General features: G+C 44.5%; 2 protein-coding genes and 1 long non-coding RNA gene across 7 annotated transcripts in view; 2 read left to right on the top strand and 1 right to left on the bottom strand.

Annotated features, from left to right (window-relative positions):
- TEX2 (testis expressed 2) overlaps positions 1-3,025 on the top strand; it is a 90,528-nt gene extending 87,503 nt beyond the window's left edge. For all 5 annotated transcript variants that reach the window (XM_081849551.1, XM_081849553.1, XM_081849552.1 and 2 more), the window contains exons 11-12: positions 1,681-1,801; positions 2,840-3,025. In XM_081849551.1, the coding sequence (XP_081705677.1) occupies positions 1,681-1,801; positions 2,840-2,962 (244 nt within the window). In that variant the 3' untranslated portion in view covers positions 2,963-3,025. The remainder of the gene's footprint in view (positions 1-1,680; positions 1,802-2,839) is intronic.
- A 6,189-nt stretch (positions 3,026-9,214) lies between these two features.
- Positions 9,215-11,081, bottom strand: LOC309335533. Its single transcript, XR_014153562.1, has 2 exons — positions 10,743-11,081; positions 9,215-9,327 (listed from the first exon to the last, which is right to left on the bottom strand). It is a non-coding gene; the product is annotated as an uncharacterized lncRNA (long non-coding RNA).
- Positions 11,082-15,511: 4,430 nt separating this feature from the next.
- Positions 15,512-26,621, top strand: part of ERN1 (endoplasmic reticulum to nucleus signaling 1) — a 61,517-nt gene continuing 50,407 nt past the window's right edge. The window contains exon 1 of the mRNA XM_081849577.1: positions 15,512-15,655. Coding sequence (XP_081705703.1) covers positions 15,554-15,655 — 102 coding nt within the window. The 5' untranslated portion in view covers positions 15,512-15,553. The remainder of the gene's footprint in view (positions 15,656-26,621) is intronic.

Raw genomic sequence — 26,621 nt, 5'->3', positions numbered from 1 at the left:
CAAACTGGGAGTGGCTAACCTGCAGCCTTCCACATATTGTAGGACCCTAGTTCCCATTGGCCCCAGACAGCAGAACCAGCATTTGGGGATGATGGGAGCTGTAGTCTAGCAACATTTGGAGAGCCATAGGGTAGCCCTTTCCAACTCTACAATTCTGTGATTCTATGAAACAGTTTGTTACGATATACAGTCAAACCTTGGTTGTCTCATGTAATCTGTTCTGGAAGCCTGTTTGGCTTCCGAAACATTCGACAACCGAGGTGCGGCTTACGATTGGTTGCAAGAACTTCCGGCACTCAAGCAGAAGCTGCATCAGACGTTCGGCTTTCAAAAACCGGAGCATTTACTTCCAGGTTTTCAGCGTTCAGCAGCCAAAACGTTCGAAAACGGAGCCGTTCGGGAGCCGAGGTTTGACTCCACATTCCGCTTCAGACTACAGATGGGAGGGGTGCTGTTGTAAAAATAAATAAATGTCTAAATCCATTTTTTAAAGCTTTTCATAGATTTCTAATATTTGAAAAGCTGGCAAAAACTAGCAGTTCTATTAGGGCAGAGAAGCACCAGTGTGGGATTGCAGGGGGTTGAGCTACTGTAATCTAGAAATCGAGGAGAATTACCGTATTTTTCGCCCTATAGGACACACTTTTTCCCCTCCAAAAATGAAGGGGAAATGTGTGTGCGTCCTATGGGGTGAGTGCAGGCTTTCGCTGAAGCCTGGAGAGCGAGGGGGGTCCAGGCTTCAGGAAGCTATCTGCAAGCCTTAGGAGCCCCAAGGCTTGCAGACAGCAGCCTGCAGCCCGAAACCCGGGAGCGCAGCGGGGCGCACCCCGGGCTTCGGGCAGCACTCCGCAAGCCTTGGGAGCCCAGTGCGACTTCCTGCCGGGCTCCCAAGGCTTGCGGATAGCAGCCTGTTCTGGGGGCTGGGGTCGGGAGAAGCTCGGGCTTCCCCCACCCCCAGCCCTGCAAGCTCCGGGAGCGATGGCAAGGTTGCGTAACCTCACCTTCGCTCCTGGACCCTCAGCCCTGAGGCTAAAAACGAAGCCAGGACAGCTAGTGGGATCCATCCCGCTCGCTGTCATGGCTTCTTTGCTCTTTGGGGCTCGGGGGGGGGGATAATTTTTTTTCTTTATTCCCCCCCCCCCCAAAAAAAGTGCGCCCTATAGGGCGAAAAATACAGTAGCTTTTCCCAGTTTATGATGAGGCCCATTGCTGGGAAGAACAAAGTATTGCACAAGATGAGCATCAAGACAGGTGTGTCCCTGAACCTTTGTCCCTGAATTAGAGCAAGTTTTGGTATTAACACTTCTATTGTTACATCTGTAAATTACTGTTACTACTAGCAGCAAAGACTGTTTTACTTGGAATTCTGGAATTCAGAAGCAATACAAATTGTTAATGAGTCATACCAAGGAAGATTCACATCTTTGTCGCGTTGTAACATAAAGCGAATACACAAGGTAACTAGTGTGCTAGCTATATTGTTGGACTTGGACCAGGGAGACATGCGTTTAGATCCCAGCTCAACTGTGGATGTCTCAAGATGTCCTTTAGCAAGTATCTGTTTTGGACTTACCTCCCAGGTTGATAGTTTATGATAAGAGTGGAAGGAGGAAGGAAGAAGGAGAAGATGAATCCGATAAACAAGTAAATGCCGCCATACATTCTTTGTGTTCTGTTCAGGTACGGCTTCCGAAGACCACCCTACCTGGAGCTCAAAGCTAGGCCAAAGCTTGGTGAGAGAGAGGTGACTTTGGTTCATGTGACTGAATGGATAGAGAAAAAATTGGAACAAGAATTCCAGGTATATTTCTTCAAAGCTCTTTTAATTGTGACTAGTGTTCATATATGAAACAAACATAAACATGAGCCTGACCAAACTGCGGGAGGCAGTGGAAGACAGGAGTGCCTGGCATGCTCCGGTCCATGGGGTCACGAAGAGTTGGACACGACTAAACGACTAAACAACAACAAGTGTTTAAGTGTGTCCTTAGATAATTTTGTCCAGTTCACAAGGCTTGGTGAGGAAGCATGGGGTGGTTGTTGTTGTTGTTGGTTTTTTAAAAACTATAAAAATCCAACTGAAATTATAATGCAGAAAACCTGCTTGAAATTATTGCACATTGACTTGGTGCCAGCCACTCAAAACCAGCTCCTGGAGTAAATCTGCAGGGGAAAAATTCCACCTGTAATATTTTTGGTGAAGCAGAAATTATGGGGCCTACATTAGTCCTACTCAGAGTAGGCCCACTGAAATGGATGATAAAACTCACTTAGGTCCCTTAATTTAAATTGATCAGCTCAGAGGATTAAACTTAGTTGGATGCAATCCTCTGTCCAAACTTCAGATCAGTGCTGCCTTCAGAAAGCTGGGTGGTGGGGCATAAGGGGCTTCTGCAGGCAGCAGAGGGAACACTTAAACACACACACACACACACACACACACACACAAAACAAAAGGTAAGTTGCTTCATCAAAATTGTATGGTTCGAATGATATCTTGTCATCTGAAAACTGAAGTAGCTTTATCATAAATGACTGATGTTTCAACTCTGTTTCATAGATTAAAATAAAATGTTACTGGGGATTATGTTTGGTTGCTGTATACCTGTTTAGTGTCATACTTGTTAGACCCACCGATAGGATGGTCTGAAATATTCACAAATTCTAGGTTAAAAAAGCAGCAAGCCTAGATTGTGGTTGCTTAAACCCCCTTCGTGCATTAATGCAAATACTGGGAAACAGGAGACGGACCAAAATGAAGGGAAATTAAGCTTATTTTTGAAGCATATCACTTGCCTGTGTCGTTTGAATTTTCTGATTGGTTTTTTACACTTTGCAGAAAATTTTTGTCATGCCAAACATGGACGATGTTTATATCCCTCTAATGCACTCAGCCATGGATCCCCGTTCATCTGTGTGTCCTCCGAAAGAATCCGTCACAGAAGCTACTGATCAGCCATGAAATGTGAAGACTGCAGTTTACAGTATTAACAGATTATGTTTTCATGTGGTTTTGGGGTTTGTTTTTTTAAAAAAACGAACTGTTTAGTAGATTTTGTCCTTGTGCCACATTTTATTTTGCTTTCCGAGGAGGATGGCTTTATGCCCATCATTGCTCCAGTTTGCCCAAGTGTTGCTCCTATCTCCTTTTCTGAACGTAAATTCCATTTCCTAAACCAGTCTGTGTCTTTGCAGCAGCTGCTGTTGGGCTTCCAACGTTAGTAGTTAACACGCAGCACCATTCTGCTGTAAAGGATTAGGAAAATCACCACCAACGGCAATTGAACCAGGAGCTTTGACGCGAACAGTTGTTGTTCGTGAGCGTGCAATATTGGCAATGCACACCGAGCATCGATGGCTCATCTTATGCAGCCGCACGAACCTGTCCTCTATAAGGAACAAATTTGCATAACTGGATTACCTCCCTCTCCCTCCCTCTTTCTCTTTCTCTCTCAGGCAGTTGGAGGTGTAAAATGAACAGGTATGTTCTTTCACTTCTGCAGTCCAATAGCTTGTGTCAAGCAAATTTTGAACTGTTTTCTGGAGCTAAGAATGTAAATTGGATATATAGGTGATAATTGTGAAATCACTTCATGTGGATTATACATAGTAGCTTATTTTTTCATACAAAATTGTGCTTCTTTTGGAAACAAGTAGCCATATAACACATGCAGACATGCAGAAGTGATTAGCGAGGGGGGTCTAGCGATCCAGAAACGCATTAAAAATAAGGCAAAGCCATGAGACCAAACCATAGTAAGCCTTTTATTTAAGTGAGGTACAATCGCCATGGCTTGTGATTCAATACCTGTTGTTGGACATGAACACACGTCGAAATGTCTAATGCTGTCAGTACATGCATGTGTGTACTGAAAATGATTGCAGCTAGCCTGTATGAAGTCATTCAAGTTGATTAAATTTGTCTCACATTCCTGTTGCTGTGTTTCCTCGTGCATACGATGTTCATGGATACAGTATGTTGGATCCACTTTTTTTAAAGAGGGGTCAAATCCTGATTGTAACTCATTTGCCATCATTAACAGTGGGCACCTTTTTAGGCCATCTCGTGAAAATGGAAGCTCAACAGGACTCCAGAGCATTACAACTGATAATGGCCAACACTTAACAACAAATTGCCTTGCTTTTCTTTATTGTCTTCAGACCATACATGCACATTAAATTGGTAACTATTAACACTACATCATAAATGATCGACACCAGTAACGGAGTGTTTCTTGATACTCAATATTGCCAACTACTTATGTCAAGAGAATGTTAAATTTAGTTTACAAAGCAGGTGAGTTATTCAGCTCGCCTCTTAATAGTGTGCTATGCTTTAAGTGGTTTTTAAACTTTTTGTATGTTGTGTTCGGTTACTGTGTATAAAACGTTTCATGATTTGTCATCTTGAAATGAAAACTAATTGAGTGGAGTTGTTTTTTTTAAAAGCACCTTGCCTGAAACATATTTAAAGAGGAAAAAAAGCATTTAATATATTTAAGTATTCATATTATTTGGACACCTTTATTTTTGTTATGTAAACACCTGTGACCATTCCATTTTGTGTACAGACCCAACTCTTGTTCTCCGTATGGAATCATTTCCCTTTATGAAGTCTGCATGTCTTCTTCACAGTTATTCCCCCCACCCCGCCCATGTGCAATAACAAAAGTCTAAAGACTAGATGCACTAATTAATATGTAAACAAGATACCGAGATTTGACACAAGTGACTTCATTGCACTTCATTAATTGGACTATGTGGGTTATTACAATGGGTTTGCTTTGTTCTCTGAAATAAATTTATCCCATGTCAAAGAACTGATTGGGTGTCATTTCTGAAGTCGTGAAAGGGGGAGGGGGACATGGGAGGTCCTGTCCAAAAACTGCTGGCTCTCCAGATTTTGTTGCACCTCCAAGTTGTGGTATAGCAACATATGGAAGACTGGTTTCCCACCCCTGGTGGAAACAGCAGCCAGCTAGTTTAGTTATGGATTGCAATTGCCCACTAGCCATTCCAGTCTGCAGCTTCTCTCCCCTGCTCATGGGTCCAAAGACCATGGCATCAGTGCAGCCTCAACCAAGGCTTGTCAGCAGCAGGCAACAATGCCAGATTGTAGACCATTTCCACCGCTATTTTTCCCAAGCAAAGTAATCCCACACTGTTCTATTTATGAATTCTAAATTATTTACCATTTTGAGAACAGCAGCTGTGAACACTGCATGCAGGGCACACATGAATCAAGTTCTCATTTTTTTTTGAGAGACAAGGCCATGAAAGACATTCTTCTTAAGTCTTGGGCCTGTACAGATAAGTGTATTTCTCCCATGTCCTTTGCTTTATCACTGTGCGGCACTTAGTTTCGCAAGAACTTTGGCAAAACAGTAAAGCCCAAGTGGGACTTGCAAGACAGTGTTGAATGCTTCTGTTTGGGATTCCAGCCACTTTTTGTTTCCCCCAATTTGTCAGCAGTCCTTGGGCATTTTATCTCCTGGGTACCCTCCACTGGTTTCTACCGGCAGTGTTCAATCTCTGGAGACATTTAAAAATAAGTCATTTACTTAGATTTTTTAAATAGCTTATTTACACATATGTATGTCCATGTAGTTCCTTAATTCATACTGAGAAGCTATGTGCCCTTGTTCTTATTGTCTTCTAGGATACCATCCTGTTAGTCCTGCTTTCTAGTATACAGGTTGTGGCCTGCTCAGTCCTATCATATTATGGAAGAGCTGCATCCAGGGATTTTTCCATAGATTTTTTGTACTTATATGCCACACTCCCCTACGTACAGAGCACTCTCCAACCTACAGTACAGAGCACTCTCCAACCTATCAGTATGCAGATGACACCCAGCTCTACCTCTCCTTTAAATCAGAACCAGTGAAGGCGGTGAAGGTCCTGTGTGAGTGCCTGGAGGCGGTTGGAGGTTGGATGGCGGCTAACAGATTGAGGTTGAATCCTGACAAGACAGAAGTACTGTTTTTGGGGGACAGGAGGCGGGCAGGTGTGGAGGATTCCCTGGTCCTGCATGGGGTAACTGTGCCCCTGAAGGACCAGGTGCGCAGCCTGGGAGTCATTTTGGACTCACAGCTGTCCATGGAGGCGCAGATTAACTCTGTGTCCAGGGCAGCTGTCTACCAGCTCCACCTGGTACGCAGGCTAAGACCCTACCTCCCCGCGGACTGTCTCGCCAGAGTGGTGCATGCTCTAGTTATCTCACGCTTGGACTACTGCAATGCGCTCTACGTGGGGCTACCTTTGAAGGTGACCCGGAAACTGCAATTAATCCAGAATGCGGCAGCTAGACTGGTGACTGGGAGTGGCCGCCGGGACCACATAACACCGGTTCTGAGAGATCTGCATTGGCTCCCAGTACGTTTCCGAGCACGATTCAAAGTGTTGGTGCTGACCTTTAAAGCCCTAAACGGCCTCGGTCCTGTATACCTGAAGGAGCGTCTCCACCCCCATCGTTCAGCCCGGACACTGAGATCCAGCGCCGAGGGCCTTCTGGCAGTTCCCTCATTGCGAGAAGTGAGGCTACAGGGAACCAGACAGAGGGCCTTCTCGGTAGTGGCGCCCGCCCTGTGGAACGCCCTCCCATCAGATGTCAAAGAGATAAAGAATTACCTGACGTTCAGAAGACATCTTAAGGCAGCCCTGTTCAGGGAAGTTTTTAATATGTAATGCTGTATTGTTTTTAATACTGATTGGGAGCCGCCCAGAGTGGCTGGGGAAACTCAGCCAGATGGGCGGGGTATAAATAATAAATTATTATTATTATTACAGTGTGTACAGAGGTATGTGTACTTTGGAGGTAAAAAAACAAAAAAGTTCATGCCAAGCAGTTGGTTGTCCCTAGAATCTACTGATCAGTGCTACTATTGTTGGCAGCAGTGCAGGCACTTAACAGCCTTCAAATGTAATATATTTGCAATGACATCTTCCTCAGGAAACAACACTTAGTTTGGCAGTACTAGCAAGATGTGTCTGGCATTGCAGTATTGCAATAGGTGCCTCCTGAGCAACTCAGGCCAGAGGCCTGGGAATCTAAGATGCTTGCTGAAGGATCCCTTCGAATAGCGCTGCCAACCCTTGTCATAGCAGTATTAGTTACAGCCTACTAGGGCAGTGAGGAATCCTCATGAAAATTTGTTCGGTAGCAGCACTGTCACCTATGACTCAACATTTGACATACTATACCAGTGGTGGTGAACCTATGGTACACGTGCCAGAGGGCACTCAGAGCCCTCTGTGGGCATGCATGCGGTCACCCCAGCAGGGCCGTAGCTTCCGTGCTGGGGGTGGAGGGTGGCTCACGTGAGGAGGTGGGGATCTCTCAGAAGTGGAGTGGGCAGCTCAGCTGAGTAGTGCCTGGCTGCTTTCAGGTGGTGCAGGGGCTCTCAGATGCAGCTTCTGGGCTCCCTCCACCTTCCCCAACCTCAGCAACTATTCAGCCTGGTTGCCTTCACGGGGTTGCTGGGGGGCTGATGTGGAGGTGGGGGCTCCTTTAAACCTCTCCCTTGAGGGGAGTGCAGCCATGAACCCCTCAATGGAAAGTGTGCTCCTGTTCCCGTGCAAGCAGCAACAGAGCTGGAGGAGGGGGCGGTTGCTGTTGTGGAGGCGGAGGGACCCAGTGGTGGAGGGTGGCATGTGCCTGCTCATTTGCCACCTGGCCCGCCTTTCCTCACTAGGTAAATAGAAGTTAGAGCACGTCCGGCTTCTGGAAAGTTCCAAAACCAGAACACTCACTTCCTGGTTTGAAGTGTTCAGGTTCCAAGTAATTCAAGAACTAAGCTGTTCGAAAACTGAGGTACAACTGTATTTATTTCCCCCCGCCCCCGGTGATTTTCTTGAGTCAAAATGAGAGTACCCCTAAACATTTTTTTAGAAAAAGAAAGTGTTATACCATAACATTATGTATCAATGGAAATATAATTTAATGAAGATTGTAATGCAATAACTTTCATGAAGGATTATTTATTACAACAGCAGTCATGAAGAAGAAACGCGAAGAAGCACACCGGAAAAATGAGATATACAGGTTAAATTCCTATGTTGTCACTTTTGGGTTGCAGTTTGGGCCCTTTGGTCTCTAAAATCCAGTTTGCAAACTTGGCCTTTGGGTACTTTCAGCTAGCTTTAGGCACAGGGGGCCCTTATAGGCTGTATCTTATCCTTTTAAAAGTGACATTTAAACAATGCCAATTTCATAGCTCAATTATGATTCATATAGCATGCACGCTCAATAACCAATACCAAACTAAGAGTGACGCCACTACATTCATACCTTGCATCCCAAATGCCCTGGATCTCGGATGTTTTGGCTCCCAAACCTGGAAGCAAGTGTTCCAGTTTGTGAATGTTCTTTTGGAACCCGAATGTCCGACGGGGCTTCTGATAGGCTGCAGGAGTTTCCTGCAGCCAATCAGAAGCCGCAATTTGGCGTTCAAACATTTTGGAAGTCAAACAGACTTCTAGAACGGATTCCGTTCCGACTTCCAAGGTACAACTGTATATCACGACTGCCTGTGCCCCGTATAATTCAGACCGGCATTTATTTACTTAATGCCCCAAGTTTTTAATGAGGATTTTAAAAAAGTATTATTCATGCCAAACAAATTGCATCTTTCTGGAAATGTAGTTAATTTTTAAACCTTCACTGTAGGCTCCTGTATGAGAACCATTATGTTTTGTCATGAATGCCTTAGTTCATTACACTTTCCAGGCATGGGGAGAATTCAAAGTTCTAGAATTTATTACGCAAATTATGTGTTGTTAGTCTGGCATGTATTGTCCTAAGCCTCTGCCCAAATGGAAGCCTCTAACCTCCCCAGAAACAATTTTTGTTTGGGGGGGGGGTGTCACATAAAACAAAAATGACACTATTCAAGAGGCAGAAGTGGACTCCAGGGGTATAATATTCAGGTCATATAAACCAAAGGCAAGCTGAAACCCTGTAAGTTCTGGTATACAATGCCAGCTGTCTACGGTATTTGCAACCCCTGATGCAGTTCCAGATTGTAGTCTTTAATCATCAGATGAAATGTAACTTGCCCTTAAAAGAATCACTCAGATTTAAGCTGAGCAGCACCAGTTATAAGCAAGTCCTTTACTTTTGCACTGTAGCGTAGCCAGTGAGGCCATGGAATCGGCCATGCACCAGTTCAAAGGCAGTGCTTCAAAGTCAACAGAGAAAAGAGACACACAATAGTTTTTTATTTTATTATTTTATTTTAATATAGTGCACCCCCACAGCAGCTTTAGTCGAAGAGCACCGGTTCCTTCATGTAGTTTTCTTTGCACAAGGAAAAGGAAGACACTAGCCTGCAAAGAGGAAAGGCATATAGTTTAGACTGAGGAATGACAACATGGAACAATTTTGTTCCTGTGCAGCAAACACAGCTTGCATGCCTGCTCTCCTTTTGCAACAGCACACAGGTGTGCAGCAAATAGTGCCAGCCAGATTGCTGCAAGATAGTCATCACAGCCAAGGCAGTCATTCCATAAGCAATGTAATTCTCTTAATTATGGCTGAAAGGAGATTTAATCTTTGATGATAACTTTTTTTAAAACAAGAATGGTTCTTCAAAATATTGCAAGCGTAAACAAACAAGAACAAAGATAAAAAGTCCAGTCACTACCATTGCCATTCTCTTACCCAGTTACAACTGGTAAACAGTAATGAATATATTTGCTTGTGCAAACGTAGCCACTAAAGCTGTGCAGCACTATTCTGTCTCCCACTTGTGAATGCATCTTAATGGGGCCACATACGGCAGCATAAAGATGCTACCTGCAGGGTAGCACAACCTGCCTTCTGTAATTTTACGCTGGAGGCTCAGATTCTACGTCTCGTCATCTGCATCAGCAGTCTAACACGCCAAAAAAGAATCATCACAGCAGCCAGCATTAGGCAGGAGTCTTCCCTTTCTCAATGGTTTTCTCCAGTTAAAAAGAAAAAAAAAACCCAGCCACATTTCAGAGGATTTAGGACTGCCTAGAGAGTCATGAAAAGCACAAAAGTCCATCCACATTTGTTCTGGAGTCAAAAGTCCACTACCAGTTCCACCCTTGGCAGTAGATGCTCTGCTATGAGCATAACTCCCTCCAGCTATATTCAGCCAGTCTGAGCAGAGCATTGACTATATAAATAAAGGAAACTGAGTTCATGGGGTGGGGGGAGATATACTTTTAAGCCACCATGTTAAGCACTAGCGAGCAATTAAAAGTGGGCGATCATTTTGCAAAATGTACACTAACGCGGCCTGTACATCAGCCTAACGGGGGCGCAGTTGTATAACTCGGTATCCTATATTCTTGAGGTCCCCCTGCACGTTGGACGTCCTTCCCACTTTCAGCCACTAGGCCCTGCTCAAAAGCACGCAAAACCTTTCCCTGCCCTTTTTCGCCGTGATGGCACGTGCATTTTTTGGGAACAAAGCTAAGCCCCCCGCCCAATTCGCACTGTATCGGACATTCTTCCGTTCTGCTTTCCTGGTCCTGCGGGTGACGCGTGGTGCTGATGCTGCAAATTTTTTATTTCAATTTTACCGGGGAGTAAAGCTCCGCGGACCTCCATAGGGCAGCAACCGGCCCAGAGGAAATGTCCTGAATTTGTCCTCGCCTACACAGGACGGCTTCCCGAGACCGGTCTTTGCTTCCTCCAGCCACGCAGGGTTCCCGTTTCTTTCCCCTCCCCAGGTAAATCCCTTCTCAAAATAAGGATAAGCGGCACTCACCTTCCCCATCTCCCCGTCCTTGCAGCGAAAAGGCCGGAGCCGCTTGCTCCAGCTCTATTTATGCCCATTGTGACGCGTCAAGACCGCCCCTTCCCGTCAGAAGCCGCGTGGGATGCGGAGGATGTGGCGAGGTGAAAGTACATCGCCAATGCGCAAAGCGTTTTGTTTCTGCCTCTTGGGGGCGCCGGGATTGGAGCCGCTTAGTCTTTACGGCAGCTTGAAGCCTTGCAGCCTAAAAGAGATCGGCTGCAGGCGGTGTTGTGCGCGCTTACCTGTAAACCCTGTTTAATTTACTCTTGAGTAATGGATTAGGCTGTAAATCAGGACGCTGCCGTGTTAGGGATGGAAATGTGGCGCACGACCCAATGAAATAAGCAGTACAGTGGTACCTCGGGTTAAGTACTTAATTCGTTCCGGAGGTCCGTTCTTAACCTGAAACTGTTCTTAACCTGAAGCACCACTTTAGCTAATAGGGTCTTCTGCTGCCGCTGTGACGCCGTTGCACGATTTCTGTTCTCATCCTGAAGCAAATTTCTTAACCCGAGGTACTATTTCTGGGTTAGCGGAGTCTGTAACCAGAAGCGTATGTAACCTGAAGCATATGTAACCTGAGGTACCACTGTATTTTCTACTTTCTGGCTGCATATACAGTGGTACCTTGGGTTACATATGCTTCAGGTTACATACGCCTGAGGTACCACTGTATTTTCTACTTTCTGGCTGCATATACAGTGATACCTTGGGTTACATACGCTTCAGGTTACAGTCGCTTCAGGTTACACACTCCACTAACCCAGAAATATTACCTCGGGTTAAGAACTTTGCTTCAGGATGAGAACAGAAATCGTGCTCCGGCGGCGCGGCAGCAGGAGGAGGCCCCATTAGCTAAAGTGGTGCTTCAGGTTAAGAACAGTTTCAGGTTAAGAACGGACCTCCGGAGCAAATTAAGTACTTAACCCGAGGTACCACTGTATATCTTTCCGTTATCTCACGTCCATCATTTCCTGCTTGGGTTTTTTTTTTAAATGCCTTTTATTTATTTGCACCGCATGTTTTGTTGTTGTTTTTAATAGAGAAACTACATTGCTGTGGTTCTCCGAAGCCATTAACTAAATATGGAGTGAGTCGGGGTAATTTGCGCAAGTTTTGAAAGGTGTAGTTGCCTTGGCTGCTTTTTGATTGCGGCTCCGGATTTATTTTATTTCACTTGCCTCCAGCAAATGATTCTACCCGCTAGAGGACACTAATTGCTCATTTTAAAAACGGGTAGGTGGAGTTAGGAAGAGAGTACAGTATTCCTCGTTTCCCCCTGGAAAACATCCCTTGCGGGAGTTGAGCTAAGGGAAATAAATATGTTTTAAGTCCACTAGCAGAAAATAATCAAATGAGGAGGAGATGCTTAATTCCTTTTATCTTTATTGCCGATCCTTTTGGGAAGACAACACCAAAGCAGTATTCCAGCAAGGAACTTGCTAAATCAAGAGTTCCATTAACATTTAAAATATTAAAAAATGAGGAACTTATTTTAAAAATTATAAAAATAAATTAAAAATAAATATTATAAAAAATAATAAGGAAAGAAGAGGCAGAAATTGCTTCAGGAAGGAACTCTGTTTGACAGAGCCCCTGCTTGTTCAGTTTCATTTTTATTTTTTACTTGCCCTTGGACACAATCCTCAACATGTTTTTGTCTTGATCACATTTTAGGCAGTTTTGCTAAATTCCAGTGAAATCAAAGGAATTGCTTCCACTTGCTGTAATGACTTGGAGTGGTTCCACAGCAAATGATTAGCTAATGTCACATTCAGACCATTGCTTTCCTTTTAAAACCTGGTTTGTGGTTACTTCCCTCACTTTATTTCCATCGCAATTGCAGTGCTAGTCTCCCAACTGCGGATTGTTAAAGCTTCATTATCATGTGGCCCCAAAATTCCGGATCTCCCCAAAACAGTTGCCAAAGTTTTAGTGCTCGTTTTGTGCTAAAACCTAGGCTAAAGTGGGCTAAGCGGACTGAAGTGGTACAAAGTGGGTCGAGGAAACTTGAGGGGACTTGAAGGGCCTGAAGTGGGCTGAGGAGACTTGAGGGGCCCAAAGTTGGCTGATGGGAGTTGAGGGGACTTGAGGGGCTCCTCCTCCACCCTTTAGTCTTTTAGAAATTTTTGGTACTTCTGCAAACCTGAGGGTTATCGCAAGACTCCCTCATCCGCATCTGTTGATGCCTCTCTTCTGACTATATAAGCGATGGCATGTGTTATGTACTGAGTTGAATAGGATCCAAAATGCAGCAGTCTGATTGGTCCTAGAACAATAGGATCCAAAATGCAGCAGTCTGATTGGGCCTAGAACAATAGGATTCAGAATGCAGCAGTCTGATTGGTCCGCAGGAGCCACCCAATCCAGCTCCAGGTGGAAGTGAATCCGCAACCTGATTGGCCTACAGGAGAATCCCGGAGTTAGCCAATCACATGGGGGCCCATTGTGTAAATAATGTATATAAAGCAGACAGTTTGGAGGAACTGGCATTTCTCACTACTATGAGCTGAATAAAGAGCATGAAATCCACACTTGACTCCAAGTATATTTCAGCTTGGTACACAGAAAACTGAATAAGAATTAGAAGACAGGCTTTGATTTTGAACAGAGCACCATTTGCTTTGCAACTCCTATTAATTATAACATCAGCAAATGATATCTAACAAGGGCTAATAAGTACAGCATAAAAACATAGATACAAGTTAGGAGTGCTCAGGAAAATCATTTGCTAAGCAGCATTCATTCATTCACAGAGGTCAAATCTCTCCTTTAATCTCCATTATGTTTGTTCAAGAACCTTTAGAACTGATGAACAGTTAATGGAAATGCATGGTTTCTCTTATTATTACAACTGAAGTTCACCTAGGGACTGGAGGGGTCATGGTGACTTTCTCTCTCTAAACCCGCCTGCCAAGATGCAAAACAAACACATCTCTCATTGGACTAACTTGTCTGCAGGTTAAAATTGCCAGGGAACTCAGACAAGCTTTTGTCCCGCTCTCACTGACCTTTAGACATTTTAGCAGCATGGACTGGGCCCTCCATTTTGTCAAGCATGGTTCTTTCTGGAACTTGCAGGATCGCTGCCCTGTTGAGTTTTAATGCTACACACTTCTGCTTCCATTGCTGTTAATATACTTTTCCGTAAAATCATATAAAATCATATAAAGTCTGGAAGATCCATATGGGAAGTGATTAACAGTTCCAACATAAATATTCCAAGCAGGAAAGTTGGTGGTCTTTTTAGCCTACTCTGTCCCTGCATATTCACAACAGCATGTGCTAGAGTACCCTTATTTCCCATTAGGCATCATTATCATCAAATGCATGAGGTCTTTGGCACCGTACTCAAGATTTTTGGCAGCCTTGAGACATCAATAACGTCAAATACCCCCCCCCCCCACATATCCCACAATACTGTAGAGATTTTGTCCTGCACAATACCCTTCCAACCTGTGGCCTCTTTCTCGCTGAGATGGTTAACATGTCTTGACCTCACTACTTTTGACAGGTCTATCTCCTGTCTCCAGAAAATGAGGTTGTCAGGAAAAAGCCTAGGCTGCAGAACACTTAAGCAAAACCTAGTTTTGTAGGAACCCACGGAGCTGAAGTACAACAGCTCTGACACAGGCTTATTTATTTATTTGTTCAGTTTATATCTGTCACCACGTCTTTTGATTCGAGGCCTAAAAATTTTGTGACTCCAAACTTGCCCAGGTACCTAAGAAATGTGCGCAACGAGAACCTGACTGGTGGTCCATCCAGTATGTGGGAGTAGAGGGGTGGCGCTTTGTGGTTTGGATTTCTTGCACACATCCATAGGAGCCAACTCCTACTGGCCAAGGTCCCATTTGGCACCCCAATAAAATATTTGAGGGGGGCGGACCTCCCCAAGTTGATAGACATTGCCATTCAAATGGTGTGTGCGTGCCACATCATGTGATTGATGATACAGGGCAGGGCTTACCTGGGGGGTCCCCAATATTTGATTCAAGTTGGCACCCCTGCGACACATCTAAATGGCAGGGCTGCCTGTGGGGCGAGACCTTGAAAATCATTTGGTTCTAGAGTGGGGAAACCATATTAAAATAGGTGTAAATGTCTACATCTACACACATTCAAACATAGAGCCTCCAAGTGTCCCTATTGTCCAGGGACGTCCCTGATTTAGAGAAGCCGTCGGAGAAATGTCGGAGAAATGCCGGAGCCGTCTGAAGCCGTCTGAAGTCCGTGTATAGGGACGGGAATGTTTCATTATGTTTTTTATGTGTGTCGGAAGCCGCCCGAAGTGGCTGGAGCCACCCAGTCCGATGGGCGGGGTATAAAGAGCCAAATTACCATTATGGAATGGGACGTCCTTACTTCCCTCGGGGAAACAAGTCGGAGGGCATGATCTATATGCGAAACACACACGCGCACTGTGCGTCTCCCTCCCGGCCAGGCATGTTGCCAGCAGGGAAAAGGCGGGGAAGCCGCTGAAGGCCGGCCCTCCTCCTTCTGGCCTCTCCGTTTCATAAAGCCGAGGGTTTCCTCGCGCAGGGCTTTGGCGGCGCCTCCTGAGTGCCAGCCGGTGCCAGTCCCCCGGCAACCCCCGACGGCCTCGGCCCGACCCTCCGCGCGCCTCTCCATCCCTTCCTCCTTTGACGCGGAAGGCAGAGCGAGGCGAGGCTCCGCCTCCGGAGGAGGAAGGCCGGACACGCCGCAGTCAGGGGCGGCCCGAGAGGCTGCCGAGCCGGGCGGGCGCTGCGCCGGGGCCCGGGAGCGGCGTCGAGAGAGCCATGGCGCGTCGGGAGCGTGTGGCGGCGGCGGCGGCGGCGGCGTCCAGTGGGCTTCTCCTCCGCCTGGCCGCTCTGTGGCTGCTGCTCTGGCTGGGACCCCGGGTAAGGGCGCGTGGCAGGGGCTCTCCGCTTTCCCGGGGGCGAGGGGGCGAAGCTGCGCGGTGGTGGGCTGGGGTTGAGGGGAGAGGCGGAGAGGGGCGTTCCGAAAAGGCTTCCTAGCTTCTTCTCGCCCTTTCACGGGCATGCTGGCGGGCGCAAACATAACCCAGGGGGGCAAAAGGGGCGTTCAGGTACTTTCTCCGTCGGGGAGAGATGCGGGGAAACTCGGGCGCTAACCCCCCCTGCCGCTGCTGGCGCCCCCTAGAGCGCAGAAGGGAGGGCAAATGATGGGGAGATTTGCCCCACCTGCGCTCCCCGAGTTCGCCCTCGTTGCAGGTGAGGTGGGCAGAGGATGTGGGAACTGCCCTTCGGGGTTATGGTTTGGAAACCGATTCTGTATTATTATGACGATTGAATATTTTCCTCGTTTAACGAAAGCACAGGCATTGCCTCATTCTCCGGGTGGCGTTTTCTGCCGATTAGTTTCATTTGCCGTGAGACGTTGGTGTTATGGGGTTGGGAAGAAAACAGTGGGGGGAGACGGGGTGTGTGGCAAAGCTGATGTTCTCTTACTTAGTATATGTGTGGGGTTTTCGTGGTGGTGTCACTTGGATAGATCCTCTTTCTACCCGCTTGTTATGTTTCCTTGGAACTGAGAGAGGCTGTGGGGAGAGGTGTGGTCGATTTGCTCGGAACCATTCTTTAAGGATGGGCACTTGTTGGAAGCAGAGCAGCACCTGGGCTTTGAAGTATGGTGGCATCCTGTGGCCTGTTCCTCTGCCTTTTCTAGTGGGCACCTGTATGCCACATGGAACTCCCTTTCTCCAGAGCCTCCTCAGGGGGGCATGAGGGACCCCTTATATTGGGAGGCTGGCTCGGGAGGCCAAACGCCTCTACCTGCCGTGCCACACAGAGGATTTGGGGTCACGGGTGAGTAAGAGATGCCCCAGACATCTCGCCATCTTTGGCATTGGAGGCAATGTTGCTGGAAGACGATGATCTCTTGGGAGAGTTGCCCTGCTCATCTTCTTTCATTGGAGGCTGGCATGCTTTTTGTAGGGGTTCCTTTCAAGTCTAGGGGGTCTGTTGCCATTTAGGGGTGAAGTCAGATAATTTTCACCACATCGGCGCTCTCTGGATTTGCTGTGCAGTAGTGACTTGAGCTCCATGGAAAGTGGCTTGTCGGATTATTCGGCATGGGGAACTGGATTTTGCCATGTTTCTGAAGCCCCGTGGGCCCAACTTCTCAAATTAACATAGGAAACTGAAAACTTATGAGTGACTTGTGCTGCTGCTGTTCTCAATTCTAGAAACATGTGGGCAAAACTCCTTTTGGTGAATTCAGATGAAGGTGCACATTTGCATCAAAACAGAAAACACTACCAGTGTTTTTATTGTTGTAGAAGACTGCTCAGTTGAATGCACTCGAGTAATTGCTGGTTTCAGTATTTGTCACACCTGACTATAGAGACATTGTCATCATTTTTTTCTGCAGCTTATTTTCTACGGTTACAAACTATTTTTGGTTGACCAATAACTGAACCAAAGTATAATATTTTTTGCAGCATAAGTTGCTTTTTAGTCTTAACTGGAGTACCGGCTGTGTGAACAATACCTCCAGCACTATATTAATATTTAGGGATAGAAGTACTATAATAAGGACACATCTTTTTCATCTGTAGTGACAGGATAGTAACAGAAATGACTGGTTCTGATCAAAGAACTGTCAAAAAAGGTGAGAAGTTATGAAGTGGCTATTTTTGCATTATCATTTTTTTAAATACAGCTGTTTGCTAATTTCCATTTGGTCTTTACTGCTCTATAGAATCAACAGGCATGCAACATTTCTCGCTTGTGGGGTTGTCCCACCTAACTGTCCATCCTGCAATCGGAAAAAACTAACACTGAAACTGTTTTCAAAGTCTCTCTTGAAGCTTGTTAGGCCTTCATCCTCACGGGTATATTCAGCCATTATTGCACTGTAGCCAGCACATGTTGCAGTGAAAGGGTTATTACTCAAGAACCTCTTCTTGAACTATCTGGCTTACTCCAGGGTTGTTTTATATAGCTGCAGAGATAATATGGGAAGTTGGAAAGAGCATCTGGTTTCCAGCTGAGCTTGGTTTTGTTGACTAGTAATGTAGACTAAGGCTGTGTGTTCAAAGTACCGGTTTTTTATTTATTTACTGCATTTATGTTCCACCTTTTTTCCTCCAAGGAGCTCAAGGTAGTGTAAATGGTTATCCTCCTCACTTAATCCCAACAAGAACTCTGAGCTGCACGGCCAGGTGAGAATTTAAACCCGGGTCTCCCAGGTTCTAGTCTGACACTTTAACCACTATTCTAACTCTTCATCCAGCTCCAGCGTGCTCCCACCCCCGGCTTTTGCATCCATTTATACGTGACGCAACATTCCCCACAACAATGTCAAACTATTGTGTAGTTTCTTGAGAAATATTGCCGTTTGATGCGTTTCCCCTTAAACCTGGCTTCAATCCGAAAGGCGAATTTAAGCCACGATCACTTCACAATGAAGCTGGAACTGGAAGTGTGTACCTTGGAGACAGCCATTGCACATATGTGGGTGGCAGCTTAATTAGGAGTTTTGGGGGGGAGTTACAGTGGTGGGGAATCCGAACAGGTAACATGCATTGAGTGAAGACCTCGCTGCCCCCCTCTCTAGTGTGTATAACAGCATGGGAATGCAGGGGGCGCTGTGGTCTAAACCACTGAGCCTCTTGGGCTTGCTGATCGGAAGGTCGGTGGTTCGAATCCCTGCAATGGGGTGAGCTCCCGTTCCTCTGTCCCAGCTCCTGCCAACCTGGCAGTTCTAAAGCACGCCAGTGCAAGTAGATAAATAGGTATAGCGGTTTAGTCATGCTGGCCACATGACCTGGAAAACTGTCTGTGGACAAACGCCGGCTCCCTCGGCCTGAAAGCGAGTTGAGTGCCGCAACCCCATAGTCGCATTTCACTGACTTAACCGTCCAGGGGTCCTTTACCGTTACCTTATAACAGCATGTAAATGCGACTTGCAAGGGAGTGGTCTGCAAGGAAATGACCTTGTTGCCTTTTAAGCCGCTAATATATACCCAGTGTAAGATTATTTCAAATTATTATAGGGGTTCCCCCGCATTACTGCTCTGCACATGTCTAGAGATAGCACGTTCATATGTTTAAAATCTGTTGATAAAATGACACTGTTTTATGAGATTCAAACTAAGAAGCATATTGGTGTATTTCATTAGACCATTTTTGATATAGAAGTGTACTAAAAAGAAGTTATGTGCATCTTTTTTCAGGTTGGTATGATAGCAACTAGTTGTATTAGATTCTCGTTTTCAGTCTTCCTGCTTATAATGACAACATAATTAGGAAACCCAGTCTTGGAATATGGGTTATATTCACATTCAGGAGAGGAACTTTTAAGGTTAGGTTTTTTTTATTAAAAAATGCAGCATTCTTTTGTACTGGTATACATGTAGGATATTATGAGTGAGGTAAGAGAGGCTAAATTATTATATTTCTTATTCACCCCCTTCCTCTTTCAAAATAATCATGCTTAACAGAGTGTTGCCATAATATTTGTAATACCAAGGATTTTCAAAACGAGGACTTCAAATGCGAAAAAAATATCTAAAATCATACTTGGGTTTCACCTTGGGGTTCTCCTTTTTAAATCATTGCATTGAATTGTTGTTGTTATTAATTCACCCGAAGATCTACAACATTAAAAACACAATATTAAAACCAACTTACAGTCACAAATATAAGGTGGGTCCTAAAAATATTAGTTCTAATTTTCTTGCTTTTTTGATTTGTGTTGTGGACAATGAATTAAATAAACATTGATCAAACTTGATGCATTTCTAGCATTACAGAGGGGAAAAATAAGAGCTAGTTATGCTTTCTTGAAGAAAAAAAAAAAAAAAAGGTAGCGGAATCAAATTGGCTGTCTTGTCTTAAAAATCATACTGTTGTCTCTTGAGACAGGAATTAATGGGAGTTAGCCCTGGACCCTTTTAATGGGCATTGTTGAGAAAGCCTGGAAGCAGTAGGGTATGTTAGAGTGCTATTTTTTGCAGTCAAAGCCACAGCACCCGGCAAGGGATTGTACCAAAGGGTGCTATTTATCTTGTATATTTTCACTGAATTTGTGCAGAGAATAGTGCCAGAATGTGCAGTGTGCACCCTCCGAAAGGGCCAAACTTGGGATATTCTAAAACTTGTCTGGTTCACCTTTGTAGTATGCATAATAAAAAAAATATTAATTTGGGGGGAAAAGCTTAAGGTAAAAAAAAAGTATACATTATTAAAGGATGGAATTCACACACAGCCAGCCAGCATTGTTATAGCAGATGGGTTGGAATGGGCGTACTACCAGGTCATGGCTTGATCTAAGGTGGGTCTCAGCAGCAGTACTCCCACTTCACAAATATATGGTATTTATTTGACCCCATATGGATGTTTGGTTTAAAAAATGGTTCCTAGTGTAGTGGGCCTGAACAGGGGAGACCTGACTTCAAATCCTTGTCCAACCAGGAATGTCACTGGGTGCGAACTGTCTCTAAGCACAAGGATAAATGGGGCAAACCCCATGTAGGCCTTGTAGGCCTTCATGAACTCCATGTAAAATAGCAGAATACAAATGGAATAAATAAGTGCAACTAATATTCAGTGGAGCTGAAAATACAGGTAATGTATTAGAATTGTTTGATTTATTGTGGACCAAACGTAACGCCTCAGCTATATTTTTGCTTTTACTTGAAAAGTGTGGTTTCCCCCCTGCTTCCTTTTAAATAGAAATAATAATGCAGAAATAACAGCTCCCTCTACTCCATTAAACATGCTTTAGTGACTTGTTTTCTAAAACCTATGCATGCTATCAGGCTGTAACCTAGCAATGTAATTAGAGCACTTGCTGACAAAATAAGCTCAATGAATCATAGGGCATATATGATGATCATGCTAGTTGCTTTGTTATTGTGCGGAAGCTCTCTCAAATGTTTTGCCTTCCCATATGTCCAGCGATAAGTTGCCAGGAACACGATACAGTATATGTTTCATCTGCCCACTGAAACTTGTATTGCTCCGGTCTCGTCAAAGTTAAATGAGGCAGGATTCAGTAAAATATTTGCAAGTGTGACTTGTACAGTCTGACCCTACATTCTGTTCCAGATAATAAGATATTGGGGCACACAAAGAAAGCCAGATGAAGGTTTAGATTAGGAGTTAATACATTTAGCATTTTACTTTCTTCATTGCATTTAATTACAGGACTGATTCAGGCAATATTTCCTCCTCAAAACAGCACCCTGGGAGAGGGTCTTTTGCTGTTATGCCACCCTCGGCTGCCCCTCCTTTTTTCCTTCACTTGCTCACTGGAGAAATAAATTACTATGCTTAGGATGTCCAAAGTGGATATGAATATAGGCTCTCACAGATTTTGTTAGATTAATATGTTGTAGGCCTCTGTCTGTCTCAAGAGACAATGGAGTGAGCCTCCCGGGATGTGGCCAAACTGCTGTGTTAGCAGCGGTGCAGGGATCCCCCTGGGGTGCAAGCCTGGGCAGTGTGTATGGAGGTTCTGGGTTTCCCAGATGACAAGACCCCCACCCCACACCCGGCCTTGCTGATGTGGTCCAAAGGAAATTGGAGCAATACATTTGGCACCAGCTTGACTGCAGGAGTTACTGGAAGGAGGCACTAAGAAAACAGATTTCATCACTCAGGGTCAGGAAGGTCCCATGTTAAAATAAATTCTGGATCTCTCGGTTTGGTCATTCAGTTCTCTCTGGGAAGTGGGGAGACTTGATTCTGCATATAATTAACAACATTTTCATCTCATTAATAGGAGGTCACATTAAGCAGGCAAGCTGGTAGAATATCTCTCAACTCTGATATTGAAATCGTAGTCTGAAATATTTCTTTTTTTATATTGCCTTCTGGTTTGTAAGCATTAAATTCTGAAGGATAAGAGGTAGGAAATATTTCAAAAAAAATTTAGACATGCCAGATTCTGAGATGGTTGTTGTGTAGTAAACAGTGCATTGCTGAATAGTTCATTACAACTGCCAGTGTATTCTAAATTGCAGAACAGGTACCAAAGCTGCCTCAAATTTGCTATAGCCTTTAAAAATAACCTTTAAAGCTTCTGCTTTCACTTGCGCTGGTAGAACTTGTTTCAGTGACCAACAGCAAGCTAGTTACACCTGTTGAAACCAATATGGTACGTTAGTCATGATCTGTCATTGATTTTCAGAGGATTAGGTCTTTTCTAAATGGTCAGCAAAGGAAGATGGTAGAGTTTTGAATAGCTAGAATGGACTGTACCACTTTAGTCTTGCAAGTGGAGAAAATAACATTTGTGAATGCACCCTTGCATAAACGGTCTGTAGTGGTACAGGCCACTCTATCACTTAGAAGTTCTTTCAACTCCTACTTGCATGTGTAGATCAAGGTTAATGGCCTCTTGATTAGGGACTATCAAGTAGAGAATGGATGGCTGCTATAACAAGATCCCATACACACAGAAATTTGATATTTGTGGTCAACCTCAAGTGGAAGACGACTTGTTATCCGTTAGCCTGCCCCTTATATAGGGACCCAAGAGATCACTTTCTGAACCCTTTGTTTGCACAAGAAAGCAGGTTTCACCCCAGCAGAAATGGTTCAGTTTCTTCTACAATAAAATATTGTAGCTTCATAACACACAGAGTTTCAGCTTCATAACACACAGAGTGGCCCCCTCTATGCAGTGGCTGCCAAATCAATCAATCAATCAATCAATCAATCAGGAAAAAGGAGTTGGATGAAATTGCAGTAAATTATTTTGGTGAATCTGAAATCAAGCCGGATTTGAGCTCGTTAGTGCCTCTGGTGTCTTCTCTTTCTTGAATCGTGGATGTTGGCTTGTATTATGGTTGCATGTTCCGTGTTATTTTGTTGATACTTTTCCTGCTGGTTTGTCATGGCCTTTGGCTAGAACAATAAGCTTAGGAGCAAACAAGTACAGTACGATCGCATCTGATGTGTCGTTAAGTTGCGTGATTTCAACCTTGCGCAGTTGAAAGCTGGCCAGTCAAAATCGTGCAGATGAATTGCACACAAGGTGGAGAGCTTAACAGCTCCTTCTTGCACTGTGATTTTGCAGCACGGAAAGCGCTTTTAAGCTCTCCACCTTGCTTACTACTACTAGGCAAGGCCCACTCAGTGCACAAGCTCCATAATAATAATAATAATAATAATTAATAATAAATTTTATTTATATCCCGCCCTCCCCAGCCGAAGCTGGGCTCAGAGCGGCTAACAACAGTAAAATGATAAAACATTCTAAAATCATTTCATTATAAAATTAATTCCAATCAGATTAATGGCAACCATTGGGCTAGAGTTCTGTGAGGATTGCCAAAGGAAGTAGTCAGGCTGTGCCCTGGCCAAAGGCCTGGTGAAACAGCTCTGTCTTGCAGGCACTACGGAAAGATGTCAAGTCCTGCAGGGCCCTAGTCTCTTGTGGCAGAGCGTTCCACCAGATTGGAGCCACAGCCGAAAAAGCCCTGGCTCTGGTTGAGGCCAGCCTAACCTCTCTGTGGCCCGGGACCTTCAAGATGTTTTTGTTTGAAGACTGTAAGTTCCTCTGTGGGACATACCAGGAGAGACGGTCCTGTAGGTATGAGGGTCCTAGCCCGTATAGAAGCTAAGGATATTTGCATAGGGATGGTCCCAAGGGGGCGGTTCAAGTGTGCACATTTTTGCATATACGCTCCACCCCCAGAATGTAACTACCGTGCAAGATGAGATTGTACTGTACCATTTGTCTCTGAAAGCTATGCCGCATCAATCTTCAAAGAATACTAAGTTACTAAAACTTATGAGAACACTCTTCTTCAAATTATTCTGTACAGTGGTACCTCGGGTTACAAACACTTCGGGTTACAGACTCCGCTAACCCGGAAGTAGTACCTCAGGTTAAGAACTTTACCTCAGGATGAGAACAGAAAGCGCACGACGGCAGCAACGGGAGGCCCCATTAGCTAAAGTGGTAAGATTAAGATGGTTTCAGGTTAAGGATGGTTTCAGGTTAAGAACGGATCTCTGGAATGAATTCAGTTCGTAACCAGAGATACCACTTTGTTTCTCCAGATTCTGCTGAACTACAACTCCCGCCCAGGCATGTTGGGAGTAGTAGTTCAGCAACATCTGGAGGGATAAAGGTTCCTCAAATGTGTTCTCCACCACAATAACTGCACATTGTGACGAATGTGACCCGCCAACCAGCCCATGGTTCTTTGATTTTTTAAATTGCTTTTAATGTAGCTTTAGTTCTTTTTTTATTGTGTGAGTGTAAATTGCCTTCTCTATGAACATCTTAACAAAAGAAATAGGCAGACAGATAGCAAAAACAGGAGGTGTATTGATCCCTTGATAAGCCACCATGTAGGATTAATCAGATGCATTCTACATTCATATCTTGGTTCTCAAATGTACAGTCATACCTCGGGTTGAATGCACTTCAGGTTGAGCGCGTTTGAGTTGCGCTCCGCAGCAACCCGGAAGTAACGGAGCGTGTTACTTCCGGGTTTTGCCGCTTGCGCATGCGCAGACGCTCAAAATGACGTCATGCGCAGAAGCGGTGAAAAGCGACGCGTGCATGCGCAGACGTGCCGTTGCTAGTTACGTTTGCTTCTAGATGCGAACAGGGCTCCGGAACGGATCCCGTTTGTATCTAGAGGTACCACTGTAATCCGTTCTGGAAGTCCATTCTACTTCCGAAAACGTTTGAAAACCAAGGCGCGGCTTCCAATCGGCTGCAGGAGCTTCCTGCACTCAATCGGAAGTTGCATTGGATATTTGGTTTCCAAAAAAGTTTGCAAACCAGAACTTATGGGTTTATGGCGATTGGGAGCCAAAACGTACGAGTACCAAGGCGTTCAAGAACCGAGGTATGACATTTAACTTCCCTATACAGGGTTGCCTTCAGTCATGTATGCTGCTTTATATTTATTTCTCATATCATAGACGTGTTGGAAGTAGAACTGTGATCTTGTAACCAACACAAGGAAGTAAAAAACTCTGCCAACACATGCCTGACATGCTTTACACAGTTTGCTTTATTTCAATCCCAGGAAATTGGTGAGGGTTTGGTTTTCTGCGCCTCTTGCTATGTTTGTGGCTAGCATAAGAGGAAGCATGGTATGCTAAGCTTCATTTCTGCATTTTGACATTGTGATTAAAACTGATGAGAACAGTTTAGAAGTCCTCATAAAATGTTAGCATCCTATCATTTTCACGCTTTAACGAAATGTAAACTTTGAAATGTTCAAAGTCTAAGCATAAGAATTCAGTGAAATGATAAAATAGACATACGGTGGTACCTTGGTTCCCGAACGGCTTAATTGTCGTACAAATCAGCTGCCAAACACCGCAAATAAAGTGAGTGTTCCAGTTTGCAAACGTTTTTCGGAAGTTGAACGTCCGACGCGGCTTACAATTGAGTGCAGGAAGCTCCTGCAGCCAATCAGAAGCCGCACCTTGGTTTGCAAAAGGTTTCAGGAGTTGAACAGACTCCTGGAACGGATTAAGTTTGAGAACCAAGGTACAACTGTATAGACACGGACCAGATGGTTTTTTACTGTGTGAATGAGCCATGGTAAGTCTTGGGTTTGTAGGCTCCTCCACTCCCCAAACTTCTTTTGCACCCTATAGGATGCTTCTGAAGTAGAATTAACCACAGTTCTTCATAATGTCAGAATTCAGGAGACTCTGGTTAGTGAGATGAAGCCAAGATCAAAGCATAGGTTCAGATCCTGTCTTGTTCTCAAACCAGTGTTTTAATAAACCACAGTTTCCTGAATTCAGACATGACAGGGACCCATTGGTACTTTTGAATCACAAGCAGATGCTTCCAGTCTCCTCTTCTGGTCCTCAAAAGAGGAGAGAGTAGCTGTAGCTCAATGATTAGAGCTATGCATGTAAAAGATTCCAGGTATGATCCCCAGCAATGCCAAGTAGAATGGGAAATCAGAATAATAAGCCACATAGGAATTTCCTAGCCAAAACTTTAACTGTAGACATCTATGGGGTTGTTTTGTTTTGGGGATACTCTGTGGTCCAGTCTTGTTGCACTTGTATTTTTTAAAAAAATCGAATAAAAATCAACAGTAAGCTAAATGCAGATTAAAACACCTGCAATTTCTGCATGTCTGTTTAGGCTTGCCTAAACAACCAGGTTTTAATCCCATTGATGTCAACGGACAGGGAGTTCCAATGTGTAGATGCTGCAACAGCACTAAAAGATGGATTTCTTAAAACAACCAAGGAAGTACAGCCCTACCTTGGTCGTCGAACAGCTTAGTTCTCGAACGTTTTGGCTCCTGAGCGCCGCAAACCCAGAAGTGATAGTTCCAGTCTGCGAACTATTTTTGGAAGCCGAACGTCTGATGAGGCCTCTGCGGCTTCTGATTGGTTGCAGGAGCTTCCTGCAGCCAATCAGAAGCCACGCTTTGGTTTCTGAACATTTTGGAAGTCGAACTGACTTCTGGAACAGATTCTGTTCGACTTCCAAGGTACGACTGTATTATGTGACACCTGTAAAAGTGAAAGTTCAGTCACTGGATGGAGGCTTCTAGGTTTCTAAAATCTGAGTTTTAGGCTTTCATCACCAGTGCATTGTCTCACTAAAAGCCCATGACTTGAAGACTGAGCTCATGATATTAGTTGAAAAATATGAATATAGAAGAAGCTATGGATGTTCGCAGACTCGTAGCTTATTTGCAGATGGAAGGAATAAGGAAATGCAAAGTTTTACATTTTAAACAAAAACAAAAAAATAATTGTTCCAAGGAACATGATGAAACTTGGTAAAGTTCTGAAAAACCACCCACCCTTGGGTTTCATTTAAAAGTTATGAATGCCCCTTTGATAAATAACTTCCTCAACGTGCTACTATAAAAATTAGACCCTACTTTAT

The sequence above is a fragment of the Podarcis erhardii genome (genome assembly GCF_964252035.2).
Source record: "Podarcis erhardii genome assembly, chromosome: 2".
Classification (NCBI taxonomy): domain Eukaryota; kingdom Metazoa; phylum Chordata; class Lepidosauria; order Squamata; family Lacertidae; genus Podarcis; species Podarcis erhardii.
This window is presented reverse-complemented; position numbering and strand designations above follow the sequence as displayed.